We start from the raw sequence: 22,643 nt of genomic DNA, 5'->3' as shown, positions 1-22,643 counted from the left end.
TAATACTATACTTTTAATATTCAATATAATTTTTACCTAAATAAAGCAAACTATTCGGATGAAATAAGCCATCGTGTGTTAAAGAAGACACGCGAAACAGTTTGTGTACCATTTAATTTAATTATTATTTTTAATTGGTCATTTCAAGAAAAAGTATATATCCGGATTTGTTGCAAGGTGCACATGCAATGCCTCTTTTTAAAAAGAGTGATAAAAATATTGCATCAAACTACCGTCCTTAGAAATGAAGTAGAACCTCAGAATTCAATTACTCTCTCCTCTTTTAAAAGGATGATGTACGTTCGGCAATGTGTGTGAAGATGCTGACCATTTTTTCTTTCGCTGACCAAAGACTTCAATTATTACCAATACCAGACATCATCTTCTTTACTGTAAAAATTACTTTTTGGTATCCATTATTTACACAATGAAGCAAATTCTACTATTTTCAAAGAAGTCCAGCTTTATATTAAATTAGACAGACGCTTTGAAACTAACAATAACTAATGTGGTTCACATAAATGTTAGTACTCAGTCGCTGATCTCAAACAAAATAGTAAACTACTGGGGCACACGAGACACGAGGGATCAGGGGTGATCAAATTCCCAAACAAGTGTATTTATTTGTTGTTTTTTTTTTCTCATCTTTTTGTATTTCTTCAGTGAATTAGACATTTGCATCGTTATCATTTTGCTCTGCATAACAAAATACGTTTGTATTAACTTATCGATCCATCTGTTATTTTAACTTGCTCTTGGGGAGTTCAGTCGCTAATGTTTTGAAATTCGTGGACCAACTCTTTTGCTTGTAATTTCAATGTATATGTACTTAACATGCTTTACAAACTTTCAATTATATATGTTAAAATAATGCATGTGTATATTTGTATCAAAAACATGTATTGATTTGTTAGCAATGAAATACGTTTACACTAATTTCTGTCTATTTCACTGTAATTATTTGAATCCCGGTGTCTGTCTTGTAATTGCTCATAATTTCTGTCCATTTCACTGTACGTATTAGAATCCTGGAATCTGTCTTGTAACTGTTCATAATTTCTATCCATTTCACTGTACGTATTAGAATCCTGGAGTCTGTCCTGCAATTGTTCATAATTTCTTCTCATTTCACTGTCGTTATTTAAATCTTGGATCCTGTCTTGTACCTTGGCATTATTTCTTTCAATTTCTGCGTAATCAGTTGTGTCTTGGTTTCTCTCGTGTAACTGTTCATATACCGAAACTGTGACATTTGCAGTCATTTCGAAATCTGAAATGATATATAAAAATCATATAATTTATTACACCTTTTTATTAACGTTGCATTTAAGTGTAAAATGAAATGTCTAAAACGAGTGAAGTTTTGCTAAATGAATTGATCATTGGATGAACAAGTGAGATGCACAGACTTACCAGGTGGCGATAATTGGTCGTATGTCCTCCTTTCACTTGCATTCTGCACATATATCATTTCTGGTTGTTCTGTTAAAACATATACAAACACGTATAACGTTAATATGTGACACGTTATATAAATATATGTGTCCCAACGCTCTGAATGGGACAGTAACTATTATCAAAAGGAAAATACTGTCAACCAAGGTGGAGCCGAAGCTGACTGTTTACGACATTACTGTATTCCCACAAAAAGCAGAAGCAAAGTGGCATCTGCTTTCTAATTAAAAACATAGATTTTTGCGCAGAAAGCATCTCGTTCCGGTCTATTACATTCTAAAGTATCTTCAGCTCCATGATTTGACTTGCTATAGTCCATTTTAAAACTTTTGCTGCAGTTTCATCCATTTTTAAACTTTTGCTGCAGTTTCATCCATTTCTTTAAACTTTTGTTGCAGTTTAGCTAACGAGTACAAAATAAACAAATGTCAGCTTTATAACAGATACCTTGTATATGTTAACAATAAGCTCTTACCTTGTGTATGCTTTCGTTGCTTTGTGAACCTAGAAAAGAAAGGGTTTCCATTTCTGAACAAATATGCCTGTATACTGACATAAAAAAATAGTTTTTTTACAGACAGGATTTTACGCTTATTTAACTAACAACATTTAAATCCGATCTCCTAACTTACATAAAAGGATGAAGAGAGATAACTTTGTAAATAAATAACAATACTGTTTGACGCTTTCCGTCATTTTTCGCCTTATATACCTTTTTATCAGAACGAAAATTCCAACAGCAAGAAGAGTAACTGCCACAGCCATAACACCAACTCCAACAAACGCACCAATATTGGAAGTCTTTGATGATTCTTCCGTATCAACTGTGACATCTATATAAGCTGAAATGTACATGTACAACATTCTTACTACTCGGAAAGAAAGGTATGTATTATAATCAACGCTGTTAAGAATGTTTCTTTTTAAGCAATGAAGAGAATAAGTTTTGGTGTAATTAAACATTTCGCCATTCTCATCTATCAGAGGTTCATCAGAATCCCAAGACGAACGCTCAGGAAATGAACAAAGGCATAAGAGAATGATCTTACACTTAATGATCTAACATGACTGTGTAAACACCACGACTGAAGCCCGAACACTTTATATTATCAAAACTATGACAAATATGTTCACCATTCCAACATGGTCGGTTTGTCTCCCAGTTAAACAAAGAAGAAGTTCAAGCTCTGCGATAAATAACGACTGACGCGCGAACCGGTTAGAGAACATTATGATGTTAATTAAGACGTCATATTCATACAAGACAATAGTTTCATTGCTACTCGCATAAATGAAGCCCAGCATAATTTTATCAAAATATTTCAATGACCATGTTAGAATGAACAATCAAGTACGTTTTGTGGTTTGGCGTCTGAATAACCGAGGTTCATCGTTCAGATGCTTGGATATTGAACTATTGAACAGAAATATATACAAGTACATAAATGAACGGTGTTTACCATATTCAAAGTCACATTAAGCTTAAAATGTTGACGTCAGTTTGTAATGTAATCTTCAAACTGAATGTGGCAAATCCAATATTTACATTTTGTACAATCGTCTCCTTCAAAACCACCAGCACAGCCAAATTCGCAAGATCCACTATCCTTTGAACAGGTAACATTTATACAGTAGTTACTACAACGATTTAGACATTTGTCGCCAAAATAACCATTTTGACAACCTTGTATGCAATTGCCATCGCGTGTGCAAGTGGTATTTGAACAGGTATTAGGACAAGGTATGTCACAATTGCTGCCGTACATACCGGCGAAGCACTGATCACATTTACTTCCATTAAACCCCGAGTTGCATCTATAGCAATGTCCGTTACGTGTACATGTGTTATTTGAACAGGTCTTAGGGCAAGGTGTGTCACAGTTGATACCGTACATGCCGGCGATGCACTGATCACATTTACTTCCTGCGAACCCTGAATTACATCTATAGCAATCGCCGTCACGTGTACAAATGTTATTTGAACAGTTCTTAGGGCAAGGTATGTCACAGTTGCTGCCATACATACCGGCAATGCATTGATCACATTGACGTCCTGCTAACCCTGAAATGCATCTATAGCAATCGCCGTCACGTGTACAAGTGTTATTTGAACAGCCTTTAGGGCAAGGTATGTCACAGTTGCTGCCGTACATTCCGGCAATGCAGTGATCACAATGACTTCCTGCACACCCTGAATTACATCCAAAACAATTGCCATCACGTGTACATGTGCTATTTAAACAGCTTTTAGGGCAAGGTATGTCACAGTTGCTGCCGTACATTCCGGCAATGCACTGATCACATTTACTTCCTGCAAACCCTGAATTACATCGAAAACAATTGCCATCACGTGTACATTTGTTATTTGAACAGCCTTTAGGGCAAGGTATGTCACAGTTGCTGCCGTACATACCGGCAACGCACTGATCACATTGACTTCCTGCAAATCCTGAAATGCATCTATAGCAATTGCCATCACGTGTACAGTTCTGACCTTCACATCCTTGGGGACAGAAACCGTTACAATATATACCATATTTACCCTGTCTGCAATTTTCACATTTATCACCTTGAAAATTGGATGCACAGGTACAACTTCCGGTGTTAATATCACACAGATTATCCTTGCACCCTTTTCCGCACCAATTCTGGCAATAGGTTCCATATTTTCCAGCAACACATTTGGTACAATTGTAGTAAGATGTACAAGATTCACATGCTAAAGGACAATTGTAACTGCAACCTTTGTAGTTTTCAATATTATATTTACCCTCTACACATACATCACATATGTCATACGATGAACAGACTTTACAGTTCGGTTTGCATTTATACCGACAGTCGTTATATTGCATATAACTGTTTGTGTACCATTTTCCATTATAATATCCATCTTTGCACTTGGTACATGTATTGTATGATGTACATGAAATACAGTTTTCTGGACAATTATAGCGACAATCAGAAGGGTACGTGTACGCGGTATTGTCATTTGGTCTACCAATATAATACCCATCTTTACAAGTACTGCAAGTGTCCCAAGAAGTACAAGTTAAGCATCTGTCTGTACAGTTAACACAATAATCGCCAAAATATCCATCGCCACATTTTGTACATGAATCTGGATTTACACATTGCAGACAATTAGGTTTGCAAGCATGTTGACAACTGTCGCCATAATAACCATCGATGCAACCATCTAAACATAAATCATTCCTCCGACATCTAGATACACCATTTTTACAGCATTTGCATGTGTTGCACTCATAAAGAGCATGACCTGAAATTTTAAAGTTAAAGATATACCCATGAAAACCTGGCACATGGCCGAGTCAAGTAAGAGAGTATCCGGATGGTAATTATTTAGTAAACACATAGTGCTTATGCTCAAAGGGGGCCTTTGAATCGGTTCAGTTGCCTTACCGATCCCACTTTTACTCAGACAGCAGCATAGAATATAAAATGTTACTATATTATGCTTTGAAAGCTAATGTAATTCTATGCATGAACTTTTGGTCTGCATTAATTGTTACTTGATAATAGAGCAATCTGACTAAAGTACTTGATCTTCTAAACGAAGATCTGAGAACGACCCATTCACATACGTCTTCTGTATATTTTGGATTTCCAGTATCGCTATTTTTATTTTAACCAATCAGACGACTTGTTCGAATGCCAAAGAGTAAGAAAAATATGCTGATATTTCAAGGCTCGAACCCGGGACCCCTCGCTTACAAAGCAAGTGGCCTACCGACTGAGCTAACCGACCATCTGACACAATACGACATAATAATTGTAAATATCAAAAATCAAGGCTACAGGTAGATTTGCAAAATGTTGTAAGCCAAGCTCTGATTGGCTAGCGGAAGGATCGTCAGAACGAGGCCATGAATAGGTCGTTTTCAGATCCTATGCGTAGCGTAATAGGATATGTACTTTAGTCAGATTGATAATAGAGGCACTTAGTAATGAAAATTATTGAACTGACATATTTTTATATCCGAAAATTTAAGTATTGGCCGGGTATGAAACTTACAGTTTGTACTGGTATACAGCAGAAGAAAAACTGGTAACCATCCCATTTCTTCCAGCACGTTTAAAGCTAAGAATGAACAAACAAAGATATAAACACTATTTTTATATATTGTATTGAATTGATCCACAGGTGAAACAGGACTTAAGTAAAATTTTTGCCAAAAAAAATGGCATTCATCTATTATCAAAGAGTACTTTTTGTGTTCACTGCTATATGCGTCTCAAATTATAGCTTGCATAATAGGGTCATGGTTTTGAAGACATAACGACAAAACTGGAAACTGGGTTCCATTCGTCTTAAAATTAAAATATATATCATTAGCATTTACTTAATATATTTATTGAAAACTGGAAAAATATTTTTTATGAAAATTAATTCGTCACTTTTCTTTAAGAGCCTGATAAAACAGATTATCTTTCATTTTTTAGATATAGCCTATTATCGGAGTCAAAATCAATGGCTGAACAGTTGTGTTCGACAGATACAGTATATTATTCAAATGAAATAAGGATACCGTCCACATTGCGCAGTTCTTGTCACAAGTATTTAAACTAATTCAGCTGTTTTTATGCAAAATAAGATGCAGGATAAATCAGTGTTAGTTTTGAAATGTTTCAACGCAGATACAGATTTATTTTAGCTTTTGTGTGATTGTAGTTTTAACATATACTGCTATTGCTTCAACAAACCCTTATATATGTTTAGGCAAATGGATAAAGTTTTAAATCTAAGGCCTCGGTTTCAGATGATATGAAAAGATAACACAAGTGGTTGAAATACGATTGCTAAATTGAACAAGTTACATTTCCGTTGATCCCTTTCAACCAAATAGAAAAGAAGAGATATTATCTAAAGAAATAAAGTGGTCAAACGAAGTGGTTCTAAAATGGCGTACGTTATTTTATTCCGCAATTATGAATATAATTTAGCAGATCTCTTTTCATACAACTTTTGTTTTGTAGTTGAATATGAAGTCTGATACTAGTATATAAGCGATTGCTACATATACTAATAATCTTAGTTAGTGCACTACATATCTTACTCTACTTCAGACTTCAGACAGTAAATTCAATTAGAAATAAAAGTAGTTATCCATGTTAAAGATTTTTTCTGCACTGTAGAATTCGATACAAAATCGTAGAAAAATATTTGTTGTGTTTTTTTTTCGTTTTTCGTTAGTTTGTTTGATTTCTTCTATTGTGTGGGATGTGGGGGCGGGACTTTTTGATATTTTTACTTTTTGTTTGGTGTGTTTTATTCTAAATTCCACTACATGTTTATAAAATCACACAGCTACTGCTATCTTCGCACATACGCACTACATTTACCTATTTTCTATTTTATTAAAGGGATAACGCTATCCTAGCAGAAAACTGATTTGTTTCTTGTATTGTTTTTTTAGTGGGGACGTGGGGTAGAGAGGGGGGTTGGGGTATGGGAAAGTAAATAGTAAACATGTGTTAAATATCCCGCTCATTTCATGAACATTTATCGATTGATATGTACTCATTTTCTAGTTTTTTGTATATTTATGCTAGAATGACGTTAAAGCTCGTCTATTCCATGTTATAAAATCTGCAGAATCCCTAGGGATACGTTTAAACCTTCTTTATAGGCCTCGGGCCCCAACCAGTTCCTCGGGGTATTACACAAAAAACATGCGTAACATAACATATTGTAATGATATTGCGCTTGCATTCGCTGTTGTATTTTCCCGCCAAAATATAGAGGCATTCATTCACAAGAGAAGTAATAAAAAACTCAATGACAAGTAAATATACTTACGTAAAAGCACCAGTCTTACACAGAGTTCTCTTCTATGGCTATTTCACTATAATTTCGTATTTCATTTACATGTATACATAAAAATAAGCTTTGCTATTCGAATTATTTAGACCTTGCATTTCTACCAATGTCAGTGTAACAAATGATAAACATATTGACTGCTTTTGAATTTTGTCAATCCACTTACAGTAGGACGTGATTTTACTACTGCCTCAAAACAGGTTAAGGATGGTCATAATAAACAAACATGTTATAAGTACATGATCCTGTTGTTTCACTTAATAAACAATTATATCTGTATATTTAATTTAAAATGGAATTGAAGGTAAATGTCAATACATGCATTTTTATATATGTCTTTATATTTAAAGTATGGAATGGAATTAGACATTTGTGAAAAATAAAAAAAGAGATTTTTGCAATTCATATAAGCCTTTTCGTATCAAACTCGTGTCACGTGATGCTCCCGCACTACCTCCAGTATGTGGCTTTGTATCACTTTTAATCAAACTGTTCCCGACGAATGTAAGTTATAAAAGAATACAAAACCTTCAAAATGGATGTCGCACTAAGTATATGAACATAATTTAATAAAAAAAATCCAAATTCACTATTTCGAAAACATAATACAAATGTACATCGAATTTTCACGGAAAATTGTTGTTTAGAAGCTAAGTATTTTTACACATATTTAAATACTAGTATACGGTTCATGAAATAGGTCATTTTATCCCAGGACACCACCCCCTTCCAAACCCCCGCTCCCTTTGATTAAGTGAAATTCACAAGAGATTCTATTGCTCGACTTTAGTCTGACCAAGAGGTTCTATTGCTCGACTTTTGTCTGACCACATTTGCCCCATGTGGTTCTGGGACGATCTGTGTATGAAAAGAATTGGAACCACTGCCTTACCTTTGCATGATCGTACGAGGCCACTAACAGGGTTTTAACACTTGGTTTTGCTGAAACTCTGTGATTCCAGCAGGTATGCAAATTTTGATTTCATATCTCATGTTTTTATTTCGATGTAAATGCGATGTGAAACCAAAATTTGTAGTCCTGTTAGGCGCCATATAACCTATACTGTGTTGGTGCGCCGTAAAACCCAAATAAACAATAAACTGACCATATTTTATCAATGCGATTTACATATTGATAATGTGATTAATAAAATTGTTTATTTGACTGTTACTTTGTTAACTTGTGACAACTTGCCCTACGTTCTGTAAGAAAGGCCGATACGTCAACGTGTGTACCGCGAATGTTGAGTAATCGGCTTGTTTAATGCACTATGTTTCATCCATATAGATATAGAGACCTTCAGCTCACTCACAACCACCCACAGGTCCTTCCCAAGTATCAAAATACGCCATTTAACGTTGAGTGTTTACTGAATCAGGAGGTTTGCACAAGGAACAGAAATTATATGCTCACTGTAAACAAAAGTTCTACCATTCTGGTTTAATCTGACCTTGACCTTTAACCTATTAACCTAACAAGAGATTACAGAGTGATCTTGGCGCCATCCACTTAGCCATTTTTTAATGTTCCAAATTTCAAGACTAGCTCAAGGTCAAAATCAAGGTCAAATTTCATTTCGGTGTAAAAGAATGTGTATGTGGTCCAAATTTGAAAGCTGTGGCTTGAGAAATTTGAAAGCAGGTCACTAGATCAATTTCAAGGTCAAAGTTCATTTCGATAGACAGAACTATGCATGTGCTTCAAATTTAGAGGCTGTAGCTTGAGTAATGTAAGGGTAGGTAATAGGTAAAAATCAATGTCAAATTTCAATTCAGAACACAAATATATGCATGCGGTCCAAATTTGAAGCCTGTAGCTTCAGAAATGTGAAAATAAGTCACTAGGTCAGTCTCAAGATCAAAGTTCATTTAGGTACACAAATCTATACATGTGGTTCAAATTTGAAGGCTGTAGCTTGAGAAATGTGAAAGTAGGTCACTAGGTCAAAATCAAGGTAAATTTTATTTTGGAACACAAAACTATGCAAGTGGTCCAAATCTGAAGCCTGTACCTTTAGAAATGTGAAAGTAGGTCACTAGGTCAATCTCAAGATCAAAGTTCATTTCAGTACACAAAACTATGCTTGTGGTTCAAATTTGAAGGCTGTAGCTTGAGAAATGTGAAAGTAGGTCACAAGGTCAAAATCAAGGTCACATTTTATTTTGGAACAAAAAACTGCACGTGGTCCAAATTTGAAGCCTGTACCTTTAAAAATGTGAAAGTAGGTCACTAGATCAATAACAAGGTCAAAGTTTTTTTCGATACACAAACCTATGCATGTGGTCCAAATTTGAAGGCTGTAGCTACAGAAATGTGAAAGTAGGCCACTAGGTCAAGATCAAGGTTCATCTTGCCACTCAAAGCTATACACGTGGTCCAAATTTGAATGATGTAAGTTATGGACATGAAGATTCTAAGTTTTTCCCTATATTAGTCTATATGAACCATATGACCCCTGGGGCGGGGCCAAATTTGACCCTAGAGGGATAATTTGAACAAACTTGGTAGAGAACCACTAGATGATGTTACATTAAAAATATCAAAACCATAGTCTTTGTGGTTTGGACAAGAAGATTTTCAAAGTTTTTCCCTATATAAGTCTATGTAAACCATGTGACCCCCAGGGCAGAGCCATATTTGACCCTAGGGGAATAATTTGAACAATCTTCGTAGAGGACCACTAGATGATGTCATATACCAAATATCAAAGCCCTAGGCCCTATGGTTTTGGACAAGAAAATCAGAAACCGTTTAACGGTTCCTGGCCAATGTGACCTTCATCTTTGACCTAATGACCTCAAAATCAATAGGGATCATCTGCTGGTCATGACCAACCTAACTATTAATTTTCCTGACACTAGGCCCAAGCATTCTTAAGTTATTGCCCACAAACCTTTTTACTGTTCCTGGTCACTGTGGCCTTGACCTTTGACATACTGACCTCAAAATCAATAGGGGTCATCTGCTGGTCATGACCAACCTCCCTATCAACTTTCGTGACCCTAGGCCTAAGCGTTCTTTAGTTATCATCCGGAAACTGTTTTACTGTTCAGGGTCACTGTGACCTTGACCTTTAACATACTGACCTCAAAATCAATAGGGGTCATCTCCTGGTCATGATCAACCTCTCTATCAACTTTTGTGACCCTAGGTCTAAGCCTTCTTGAGGTATCATCCGGAAACCGTTTTACTGTTCAGGGTCACTGTGACCTTGACCTTTAACATACTAATCTTAAAATCAATAGGGGTCATCTGCTGGTGATGACCAACCTCCCTATCAACTTTCATGATCCTAGGCCCAAGCGTTCTTGAGTTATCATCCGGAACCCGTTTTACTATTCAGTGTTACTGTGACCTTGACCTTTGACATACAGACCTCAAAATCAATAGAGACCATCTGCTGGTCATGACCAACCTCCTTATCATCTTTCATGATCTTAGGCCCAAGCGGTCTTGAGTTATCATCCGGAAACGGATTGGTCTACATTCCGACCGACCGACCGTCCGACAGACCGACCGACATCTGCAAAACAATATACCCCTCCTTCTTCGAAGGGGGGCATAATTAAGAACCATTAAACATGAAAACGCATCACGCTTAATTAAGAGTAATTTCACTGAATCAATCAGCACTCCCAATATTTAAGTAATACTTAATGATAATACAAGATTAGTAATGACTCGGTTCTTACTTATAAGGATCTTACATGCCTGCCTGTGAAAACTGGGTTTTCCCTACCCGAGGGACAATGTGGAATGGAAAACCGAGCGTTAGCGAGGTTTTTTATCCACGCTGTCCAGAGGGTTGGGAAAACAGCCGTCTTACATAGGCAGACATGTTAGATCATTTTTCTTGCCTATCACGTTCAAAATAGATCATGGAGACAAATAAATTTGGGAATTTCCTGACATTTCCTAAATAATTGGTCTTGCCTATACCTAGTGGGGAAAATATACATTTGTCCGAGCTCGTGTAGGGAAAACACTTCTCAAAAATAGTGCACTTAGGTGACGTCACATAGTACTGGAACTACTATGACATCATAAACTAAAAAAATAATGCCAGGAAATACCCAAAGCTATTTGTCACCAGGATCTAATTTTGAACGTGATAGGCAAGAAAAATTATCTAACATGTCTGTCTGTGTAAGACAGCTTTTTCCCAACCCTCGGGACAGCTTGGATAAAAAACCTCGCTAACGCTCACTTTTTCATTCCATACTGTGTCTCGTGTATCTTATACAAGCAGCCATATAAGATCCTTATAATATAATATATAATAATAACTCTTATCAGAAATATAGATTTCTATATTGTTTATACTAAATGATTCAATACAGAGTAATCTATAGGCCACAAATGTTAATATATTTATGCTGAAATATATAACGGTAGAAACATGCTATACCCATCCAGCAGTGAAAATTTACGCTTTATATTCTATAGATTCTGAATTATTACTGCTTAAAACAAAAGCAGTCACACTGATTTTACTTTTAATTCATTATATAACAGCTACTAAAGCATAAAAGATTTTTTTCTGAATTTCAGACATTTGGTATGAAAGCGTGACCCTTTAGATATCTATCATTGTTTGTGATCAACAGTGTGTAGAAAGAGTAATCATTAATGGAATAACATGTAAAAAGCGTATGTGTGGCTGTGTTCATTCCTTTTTTAAATAACCAATAAATTTTAACAGTTACTGTGTAGAACGTAACCTCCTACATTTTAAAATAGAAAAACACATATTTAAACTTCACAGTCGTCAAATAAATTATGCAGTTTAATATCAAATGGTATATGTGACGTCCACTTGCCGTTACACTACATCTTTCATACATTTATTACTGTTCTTTAACTTCTGACACTATTTAGCGCTGGAACTTTTTTTAGTTCTAAAGCTACAATCCACTCCAAACCTAAGAGAGACCTGAAACAAATCTTTCTTCTTTTTTACATATTCAATGGCTGTTTCTAAAGATCCATGTTCTATGTACAAATCTACTGTTTCAACTTCAATAGACTGTCGCAGTAAACTCAAACTGTCAGCAATATCTTTCCAGCTGCTAATACTCATTAAAACCTTTTCAAAGCTGACATTTCTGAGATTTTTCATTTCACTTGAAAAACTTAAGGAAGCATCCGGTATATTCAAGCTCTGGAACTCTAGAATTTCTAATTGCTGCAGGTGATGTAAACTTAGGGCAAACTCTATCCATGCCTCTTTTGTTAGTATAACGTTTTGTAACAAAATATGTTTAAGGCAAACTAAACTCGGTGGAAATGTGAACGATGAGCTTTGAATATCCATGTTCTTAAATACTAGGCGCTCTAAAGTACATAAATACTGTAAACTGTTCACAAAATCGCATATGTCTGTCTCAAAACATTTCACATTGTTAACAACTAAATGCTTCAGATTGCACAAACCTTTCGGAAATTTTATGGAAATATTCATGTCCATCAAATCAAGACGCTCTATCTGTCCTACACCTTGAAGGGTATTCAAAAGGGTTATCTTCACTCTGTCAGGGATATTCACTGCACGCAAGGTAAGTTTTTGTAAGGAAGGAAATGTTTTCAGACTGTCAGTAAACATAAGCCATGTTGTCTCACTCATTTGTACCTCGGACATTTCTATATATTTCAATTTCTGCATATCCGATATAAACGTTTTACTGTCGCTGTGAAATGTCCAAGACGACAAGTTAATGTATTCTAAAACTTTGGCTCCACTAAGTAAATGGTCAATGCTGCCATACTTGTCCATCCCAATCAATACAAATCTCGTAAGGTTTTCTGAATTTAGTCCAGTCAGGCGGATGTCGGCATCACTTATGTCCATACTCCTCAGTTTGACATGTTTTGATAAGTTTGCCTCATGCACTGTGCACTGATCAGCTTCACAATGCATATCTCTGAGTGAAAGCACCTGTAGGTTTGTGTTCTGCTCTAAAAATGACGACAGACCAAACATCTTGTCGTGCTTCCACCTTATGTCTTTCAACTCTAAAGCCTGTAGATGGTTATATTTGCATGATACAAGAGTTGAGTAAACTGGCAACTCCTCTGCAGGATCGGCCGTAATAGAGTCTAATTTAGAGAAACGGTATAATGACGATGAACACTGACTTATTGTACTGCATAATATTCGGACATCACAGTCGCTGAGGTGTATACTTGAACGGGACAGACCCCATATTTCTCCAGCTATAGTTATTGACAAAATGTTTTCTTTCTTAATATTTTTGAGAAGAGGAATGTCTGACTTATCCCTTATTATAGCATCTGCAAGGTATAAATCATACCCTTCGCAACATTTACTGGATTGAAATTCCTTGATACACCCAAAAACAAGCTCTTGAATTTGAACAATGATGTTACAATCGGGCCATTGTTTGAGTGTCTCTCTGAATTCGATGAATCTTTCATCTCTTATTACGATATCATACATGTACTTAGATACATCTGCTGTTAGTGACGGGTTAAAACCACATACTAGTTCAATTACATCAGACTGTTCCAAAATATCTTCCGCTGTTTTTACATTTCTAAGATATTCTGAAACAGTTTGACTCATAGCGTCACTTTCAACAGATTCACATTGCATCACAATATATATGGCCGCCAAAACCTCTTGTATAGACTTATGAGTAAATGAAAGTTGAGTATTTCGACGCTTACTTAAAGAGAAAGTAACATTCTGTTCTTCAGTGAAAATTCCCATCTCCAAACAACACTGTATAAAATCTTTATTAGCTCCATATTTTCTTAGCGTTGCTTGTCCAAACGTAAGCGACGATTCCTTTTGTTCTGAAAATAGTGTATGGTATGCAACTTTGCCTGCTATGAGTAATATATATTTGTATTCCTCACATATTGAGTCTTCATCAAAAGTGAGAGGAAGACTGATTTCTTCCAAGTCCATTGATTTCTCTCGAAACATTTCGAATATTCTGTCATCAGGTTTCCTCTGTACAGACCATTCCAGAGATAATTCAAGCATACTGGTGTAAATGTTACGTCGGGAAGACTGGTGAAGTTTGTCATCAAACCAAAGACAAACCAACTGCTGTAGCATTACTGGCGATTTCATAATGTCATTCAATGGCGTTTTGTTTTGTTCATTGGAAAGAACGTACTTCGCTAAAAATCTGTTTGCGGATTTTTTCTTTTTGAAAATTTTATTCAAATAACTAACAATATAGGTAGTCATTTTGATAACAGACTTATATTCAATTCCACACAGTCTAATCTTATTGTCTATTTCTGATTCTTTTATTTTCAGAATATCTACTTTCCATGGTCTAGAAGTTGTTATCGTAGTATATTGCTTGCTGAGATCACGTTTTGGCAGTCCAATTGTTTGAAATTGTGACAACTTCTCCTCCGCTGGTGGTTTCCATTCATCGAGTCCATCGATGAGTATCAGACAGTTTCTCGATTCTCTTTCCAGAATGACATCTAATGCTGGATCTTCGTAATGATTGTTCAACATCGTCCTAATATCTCCCGTGTCGGTGTTATGACGTAGAGAAATGTAAAATAGAAATTCATAGCTTTTCATTATTTCCTCATCTGACATTACTACATCGGTGGCAAAGCACTTTCTTTGACTATTCGAACAAACTTCACTTTGTTCGAAATTGGACAAACACCATTTGTGAATCATCTTTTTGCAAAATGCACTTTTACCTGACCCAGCCTCTCCAATTATATAAATTAACTTCATCAATTGGCCATCTTTATAAAATATGTCATAGAAAAATGATATAATCCTACTTCTTTCGTTTCCTGGTGCTACTTCTGGTGACGTTTTGGTTTTGAAAACGTTACAGCTGTTATTGTCTAGTTTCAACCATGGTGTTACATACAAATCATTTATAGTGGCATCGTTTCTCTCGAGATGAAGTGGCAATGCAGACACTTTCACAACGGTTTCCATGTAAAGACTGATTAACCGCTTCTTGAAAACTAAAAGAAAACAGATGACTTTATTTCTCCAGCAGTAATCGTACCAATGACATGGCAAATAAAAGTGATATTAGAGGAGGATATTCACTTCACATGATGTGTAAAGAACTGTTAATAACGATGTTCGTTTATGGTAATACTGCTGCAAAAAATAATCAAAATATTGTGGGGTTTTTTTCTATCCTGGTCACAAACATTTATTGCGTTATGGAAACTTGTAAGCTATTCCTGAGAATATGCTCCAGCTCACCTAAGCCAATTGCCCCGTTTAGGCACGATATTAAAACCGTATGTTCGTAAACATTTAACGGTCTACAAGTGTGGTGTAAGTGTTATAATGTTGCTGACAAAGCCTAAATATCTAAATTGTCATAACTAAAACATTTATATTTTGAAACATAATTCCATAATTTACCTTCTTTCATCATTTCATAATCGGGCTGTTTCTGCTCTGTAGATCCATCTGCTTCATCTACATACATCCGCTGCAAAATATACATACTGAATGTAATTAGAACTTTTTCCGGTGTCCTTACATTATATTAGTTTTAAACAAAGGAGTGATGATAAAAAAGTAAAATGTCAACTCACGCAGTACTGATTTTATAATATGTAAAAACATATGACACATTACCTGTGTTATGTATTGTGGGGTAGAAACAACTATTTCCTTCTGCTCAGATGAATTGACATCTTTTGACATCGATTTCAACATTTGCTTTTGTTTAGTACCTGTCTGTTCCAATGATTTTACAATAGACAGTTGTTTTTGAGACAAAGTTTGATTAATTTCTTCAACTTTCTTACCCAGCTCTTCCATATGTTTGTTTAACAAGTCACTTTGTATATTTTTCATTTCTTTTATAGCTTCTACTTTTGAAATTGTTAAATCACTCTCTGCAGTCTTCATACTTTGGATGATTCTATTTTCTTGTATGCGTACAGATGACTCAATGTTCTCTAAACATTCCGTTGCCTTTACATCTAGGCTAAGTGTATGTTTGTTCAGAAGGTCATGATGAGAAGCTTGAATTTCATCTAAGGTTTGAGCTTTTGTTCGCTGTATTGCATCATCTACGTCTCGAAACTTTTCCTGTATCGTACTGACACGGCCGGTTGTAGTACTTTCAATTTTCTCCAAACTTTCGTCTGTTTCTTTTGCCAAAGCCTTTCGCATTTCCTGAAATATCTCCATCTCGTTCTCGGTGGAAACAATGAAATCCTTTGTCTTCAGCTAGTTAAGAATTAAAAGAAAAATACAGATATTCGGTTTATAATCTAAATAGTCATATATGTTTGTCTGCATTAATAATACTTAACCGCAATCATTTTTAGAATTTTTGTCATATTACATATAGTCAAAACAAAATTAATTCCTTTCTTGAAAGTGTTAACTGCGTTTAGACAACGTTTTTGCAAATTAAGCATTTTTCAAATATTCTGTGAAAACTTGTATAAGTGTGCAGTTTGGAAATCATTTACTGGCTTATTAACGGTATATAAGTTGCCTAGTTGTGGCTTACAATCTGGAACGAAGGAAGACAAACACATCTATAAACATGAACCTATAAAGAAGTTATACTTAATCATTCAGTCTTATGCGAATATTCGATAAAGTAAAATGCACGTTTTTAAATACCGTAGTATAGTTATTACATTAAGATAAATTTCAAAGCGTTGATTCGGCAACTAGTTATTTCAAGTTTTCAGATAATTATGTGTGATACAAAGAATCAAATTTTCAGTAGCAACACAACCAAATAATATAGAGAGGACAGTTTCGATGCTTCAAAGATTATCGTCATTCTGCGGTTTTACAAAGCGGGGGTTAATATGTACGATTATAAACAACTGACCAATTAGTATAGGCCTTTATTAGCTGCATACAAATTTGTTTACTTACTGTATACAAAGCGTTTTAAACGGATTAAAAAGTTTAAGCATTTAAATGTACATATATACCAAAATATTGACGTTTAAACTTTAACAGGAAAAGTCGTGTCAAGTAAGTTTCAGACTGTTTAAGGATAGGCGTAAACGTATTGTTATTGAAAGAATTCAAAAAGCAAAATGCACGCAAGATTGTATCCAAGTTCGAATCCCTATCAAGGCAGCTATTTTCCCTTTCAAAAATTTGACACTGGTGCAAGATACTTACCTCTGTCAACTTTTTGACAGCTTCTACAGATTCTGCACGTGAACAAAGCTCTTTGGCGTCTTGTAGAACAGCTATCATATCATCAATGTAGTTACCAGCTGTCTCATTCTCTAGTTCCATTGAAGCTGAATGCAATATCTCATTCCGATATTGTCTCGTCTAAAATATGAAGTAACCATTTACAGAACTTGTATGACAATTCTAACTTTCAGAATAAATGGTATATAAGAATAAAGTAAACGGAGGATAAACAATTTCAGAAGAAACATACATATGAATTATTGATAATTAAAACTGATTTTTCAATAATCATTCCGTGGCGATTTATAAAGTTTATTGTCTCATTAAAATATCAAATTCAATTGCATCAGTTACCATATTCAATGTATACGCGCCTACCTTGCATAAAATATCAGAGCCGTTTATATCACACTGCAGATGAGAATGGAATCCCTTGTTGTTAACAATGATATGTAATAGTCCAGCACAGTCAGTCTCACTTGCTGATCTGGTATGGGCATACCCTGGAGCATTGATAAAACATTTACCAATCTCCCACGGGTTTGAACACCACAAAGTGGCATCAGTATTTCTCCAGTACGGTGCAGGGGGTGTCGAACCATGCAGATGTATTACTTCTTCATATATTGCACCACATATATCATTTGGGCAAGTTCGTTTTCCTTTTGGTTGTCGGCAGTTACAATCGTTAACTCCCAACGGGCAGTGATTTGACCTTGTTCGGGCATGATTTGGCAACAGAGAATTAACTTGACATTGATTACAACTTGTGGCCATGGATTTACTTGCTTTCCTCACTGTCATTAGAATAGCTAGGTGCTGTTCATCCAAAACATCCACTGTGAATTGTTCTAATCCTTCTTTTAAATACTTCAGGCCCAGTCCTGATTTTACCCAGCTCCGATATTTCGGATTTCTGAGTTGCTTTTCATGAGCCATTGAAGTGAAGTTTAAAACAGGCCTGTCAGAAGGAATAACATTTTTCTAATATCTAAGTGACATCCTTTCCAACCTATGGATGTACACCATTCCGGTCGTTCTTGAATACAGGCACATCCTGCAAAACAATACAATCCTGTCACAGCTTTAACTGAAAATGAGGTAGGAACAGTGTATGTTGTATCAGTTTTTCTGTTCTAAAATTTCCGTAGTACAAATATCATGACAACATTTACTATAAACTACAAGCCATAATACATACTCTCTCGTATCAAATAAACAATTTCTTCATATTATTAATGAAATTCGTAGATCGGCACAGCATAAACTGGCCGATAGTTAATTTACTTGTATATACTGCGCAAAACTAAACAAAGATGACTAACATTGTAATGCAATGCAGCAAAACGGTGGGAAGCACTACTTTCGGTTTCCTGTGTTCTTACGAGTTCTCTAATATATACAACTACTGCATTATGAAAACGCGGCAAGGGAAATTCCGCTTATCGATTGCTGCTATTTTTGCTTCAATGTAACCTGCTCAGGCGTAAAACATTGAAAATTACATTTCTTTGTATGTTCAAATAGACATTTACAAAATTTATTCATAGATACTTACTTTAATACTTACTTTAATAAGGAACTCCTAATATCCTTCTTTTCTTCTTTTTTTAGTTGCAACATGCATATTTAATACAGGAATGCGTGCGCAGCTTACCACTCGAGTCGATATGCTATGCAGGAAATAATGAAACGGTGGCTATTGCTATTTTGAATGGGACGCACGCTTGAGCGAATTATTCATATTATTCGCTGCAATTGACTGAATGTAAAAAGGAGCGGGTTTTTCGAATTTTTTTAAACACGTCCCGGTTGCTCAAAGATTTCCGTTTGTATCAAATTTAGAAAGAAGTAGCAGCACTTGTACTTTAATCTGTAATATGGCAGAATGTGTGTGCTTCACAATTTAGACCTACCGAGTCACCTCTATAAGTACTAGGCTTTAACCTACACCAGTTCCCTCTTAAAATGAAAGAAATTTTGACATTTTACCTTATTTCCAGTACATGCCATACTTTAATATAAAAGGGTGCACACCTCTGCTAATTTATTTATTTGGGTTTTACGGCGCACCAACACAGTATAGGTTATATGGCGCCAAACAGGACTACAAATTTTGGTTTCATATCTCATTTACATCGAAATAAAAACATGAGGTATGGAATCAAAGTTTGCATACCTGGCGGAATCACAGAGTTACAGCAAAACCAAGTGTTAAGACCCTATTAGTCGCCTTTTACGATCGAAGAGTGAGCCCTAGGCAATTCTGCCACAAAATTCATGGATCTTAGTGTACCCAAATATTCTCATCTGTTTCTTATATTTACGTGTATGTATGCTACACGTTGATCTTTTTGATAATTTATTAGTACACTTTGAACAAAGATATGATATCTAAAATTGACTGGGACATATCCCTGGCACCCTGACTATGAAAACAATGGGACACAAGCGGGTCGTGAGTTCGAACACCTGCTCCAACTAAAACTTGCGTACATTGGGATGCTTACAGTCCCGTGTACACCTGTCATGCTGAAAAACCATGAAAAAGGAAGGAATAGGGACTGTTGTTCCTTAAACTCTTCTCCCAATAACATCACTAACAGACTTCTGGGGCAGGGGGTCGCCCCTGAGTTACCTGAGGCGACTATAGATAAACATGCAATCAAGCAAATTTTACCTGTAGAAATAATCATTTGCAACATTATTAACCTGTTCTGTTGTAACTAGTTATGATCACAAACGCAATCAGAGAACAGCCACGCTAGCCTTGTTACTTAGATAGTGGAAAAAGGTCGAAAAGGGAAAATAATTATGGAACATGTGCATTGCGTGTTAGGTCATGAATGTAAAATTGTGTATGCTACTGGATGCTGGCATACTAGCCTACACACACAAAAATTACCAAAATTAAATATTGCTAAGAGAATGAAAGGGCATAACTTTGTAAAATGCAAATAGAGTTATCGAACATGTGAATACCATTAAACGACAAGTGTATACAGTTCCAATCCATTCCCAACAGTAGGTATTGAGACAAAAACGTAACCAAATCGGAGTGAGTGCATAGCTTTAACTATTCTTGAAAAGTAGATAATTTCTGAATGCTGAAAATATGGCTAGAATGGCAATTTATTCCGAACGAAGAGCAAATATAACAGCAGGGGGTCTACTAGTATTACCCCAATGGGCAATTGTGAAAACATGTATATTGAAAATTCCATTAAATAATCACTTTTAAATGTCTTAAACAAACTGAAGGGTAAGGGCCTATACAGCTTACCTAACCTAGTTTCTGAAACAAGTTTTAAAATCAACCTAGATCTGGTTACATGAATATTCTGAAAAGTTTATTGCATGTTAGGTTGGAAAACTTTTAATGAACTGTAAAAACGATATAGCTTTGAATATAAGACAAACATTCTGACTGGGTTCATGTAGATCATGTGAAGATGCTGCTGCTGTTGTATGAACAAGGGTTTTGTTCATTTTTACCAACTGGTCTTGTTTCAGACCCATTATGACCTAGTTTCATTCTTGACCTACATTTAATTATGAAATATTTTAAGCAGGTTTCATCTAAAAGGGATTTCTGTTCCTTAACCTTGTGCCCTTATCACAAAATGACACAGTTTCTAAACTGACCTATATCTTATAGACAAACATTCTGACCACAACTCATATAGATCACATAAAGATGTGGCCTCTGGAGTGTTTTTTGTTTGTTTGTTTTTTAATTTGGGTTTTACGGCGCACCAACACAGTATAGATTATATGGCGCCAAACAGGACTGCAAATTTTGGTTTCACATCTCATTTACATCGAAACAGAAACATGAGGTATGGAATCAAAATTTGCATACCTGCTGGAATCACAGAGTTACAGCAAAACCAAGTGTTAAGACCCTATAAGACACCTTTTACGATCATGCAAGGGTAAGGCAGTGGTTCCAATTCTTTTCTTACACAGATCGGCCCAGAACCACATGTGGCACAAGGTCTGTCTTTGAATGGACCTGGTGATCTTGACTTTGACCACAAGTGTCTTGGTTTCAAAGCTGCCATAGAATTAAAGAGATAAGCATTCTAATCATTTTTCACATATCTCTAGTTTATAATATGGTTTAGTAAGGTTTTGTATGACTGGACCCCATGGTAAGTCAATTTGTTGGTTATATGGAACAGAAGCAAAAGATGCTAGCAACCACCTGACGCCTTGAAAAAGTGATGGGCTCAGTATATAAGACATGTCAAGCAGGAGAGGTACTCCACCAAGGTAGCACACACTCTTTTGGAGATGTATTGTGCTTTAAAACTAAGAGCTATTTTCGAAATACCTATGAATACTGGCAGACCCTGAACTTTGACCTACCGATCTAAAACTAATACCGGCCATGTACTTATCACAAGAAATAATCCTATGAAGTTTTACTGATATAGCCCCAAGCTATCTTATTTATCTGAAACCATTTTCAGTTGTGAGTTCAATGTGTCATTGACCTTTGACCTACTGACCTAAAATAATTGGGGTCAATGACCAAAAGACAATCATTTTATGGTTAAAGCATTCTCCAGCTATTGACTGGAAAAAGTTTTCACCTCCAAACTTCAGGCAATCCTGTGAGATTTTATAGATGTAAACCTTCACAATATTCAGTTTTTGATTCGAAACCAAAATGTCTACTAGCCACTAGATGTACAGATCCACAAACCAACATGAGCAAAACAATATACCTCTTCTCCTATAAAACTTGCATAAAATTAAGATGTAAATGCTGCTTTAATCTTTTCTACTGTGACTCACTGTCAGTAGATGAAGCCTAAAAAATGGCCAACCGTGATGTTCACACCTAAATTAAAGAATATGAAAAAATTACGTATCAGACTTTAGCAAGAAATTTGACGTTTAAGAGATAGTTGTACCACATAGGTATAACGTTTGCTTAGTAAATTAGCAATTTTTCAGTAGTTTGGGTCTGGCTTTTCACCAGAGGTAAACACACGTTAATGATTTCATAAAGCAAAATAAAAAGCAGGTCTACTTCAATACATTTGAAGTTACACACTTATAAAAGCTAGACATCTATCCTGTGGTATTCAATGCCAATACACTGAATACATGATTAGCATTAAACTGCTCATATAGGGTGGAAATAAATTTTAGGTGGTATAAAAATAACAAAACAAAAG

General features: G+C 35.6%; 1 protein-coding gene across 5 annotated transcripts; it reads right to left on the bottom strand.

Moving 5' to 3' along the window:
• LOC123563372 (uncharacterized) lies at window positions 1-19,147 on the bottom strand. Of its 5 annotated transcripts, XM_053530858.1 has the most exons (12): window positions 19,025-19,147; window positions 17,833-18,511; window positions 17,434-17,592; window positions 15,910-16,509; window positions 15,691-15,760; window positions 15,084-15,275; window positions 5,492-5,557; window positions 3,002-4,735; window positions 2,168-2,297; window positions 1,931-1,959; window positions 1,414-1,482; window positions 1-1,270 (listed from the first exon to the last, which is right to left on the bottom strand). In XM_053530858.1, the coding sequence occupies exons 2-12, from the start codon at window positions 18,391-18,393 to the stop codon at window positions 933-935; spliced, it is 3,948 nt and encodes a 1,315-aa protein (XP_053386833.1). In that variant the 5' UTR covers window positions 18,394-18,511; window positions 19,025-19,147; the 3' UTR covers window positions 1-932. The 5 variants fall into 5 exon arrangements, with proteins under 5 accessions (XP_053386833.1, XP_053386843.1, XP_053386820.1 ...); XM_053530868.1 differs by lacking the exons at window positions 3,002-4,735; window positions 5,492-5,557; XM_053530845.1 differs by lacking the exons at window positions 1-1,270; window positions 1,414-1,482; window positions 1,931-1,959; ... (1 more) ...; window positions 3,002-4,735; window positions 5,492-5,557 and having other exon boundaries at window positions 11,600-15,275.
• Between the last annotated feature and the right edge of the window lie 3,496 nt (window positions 19,148-22,643).

This window comes from Mercenaria mercenaria, chromosome 2 (assembly GCF_021730395.1).
Source record: "Mercenaria mercenaria strain notata chromosome 2, MADL_Memer_1, whole genome shotgun sequence".
NCBI classification, from domain to species: Eukaryota; Metazoa; Mollusca; class Bivalvia; order Venerida; family Veneridae; genus Mercenaria; species Mercenaria mercenaria.
The sequence above is the reverse complement of the archived record's forward strand: the minus strand, read 5'-3'. Positions and strand labels throughout refer to the sequence as shown.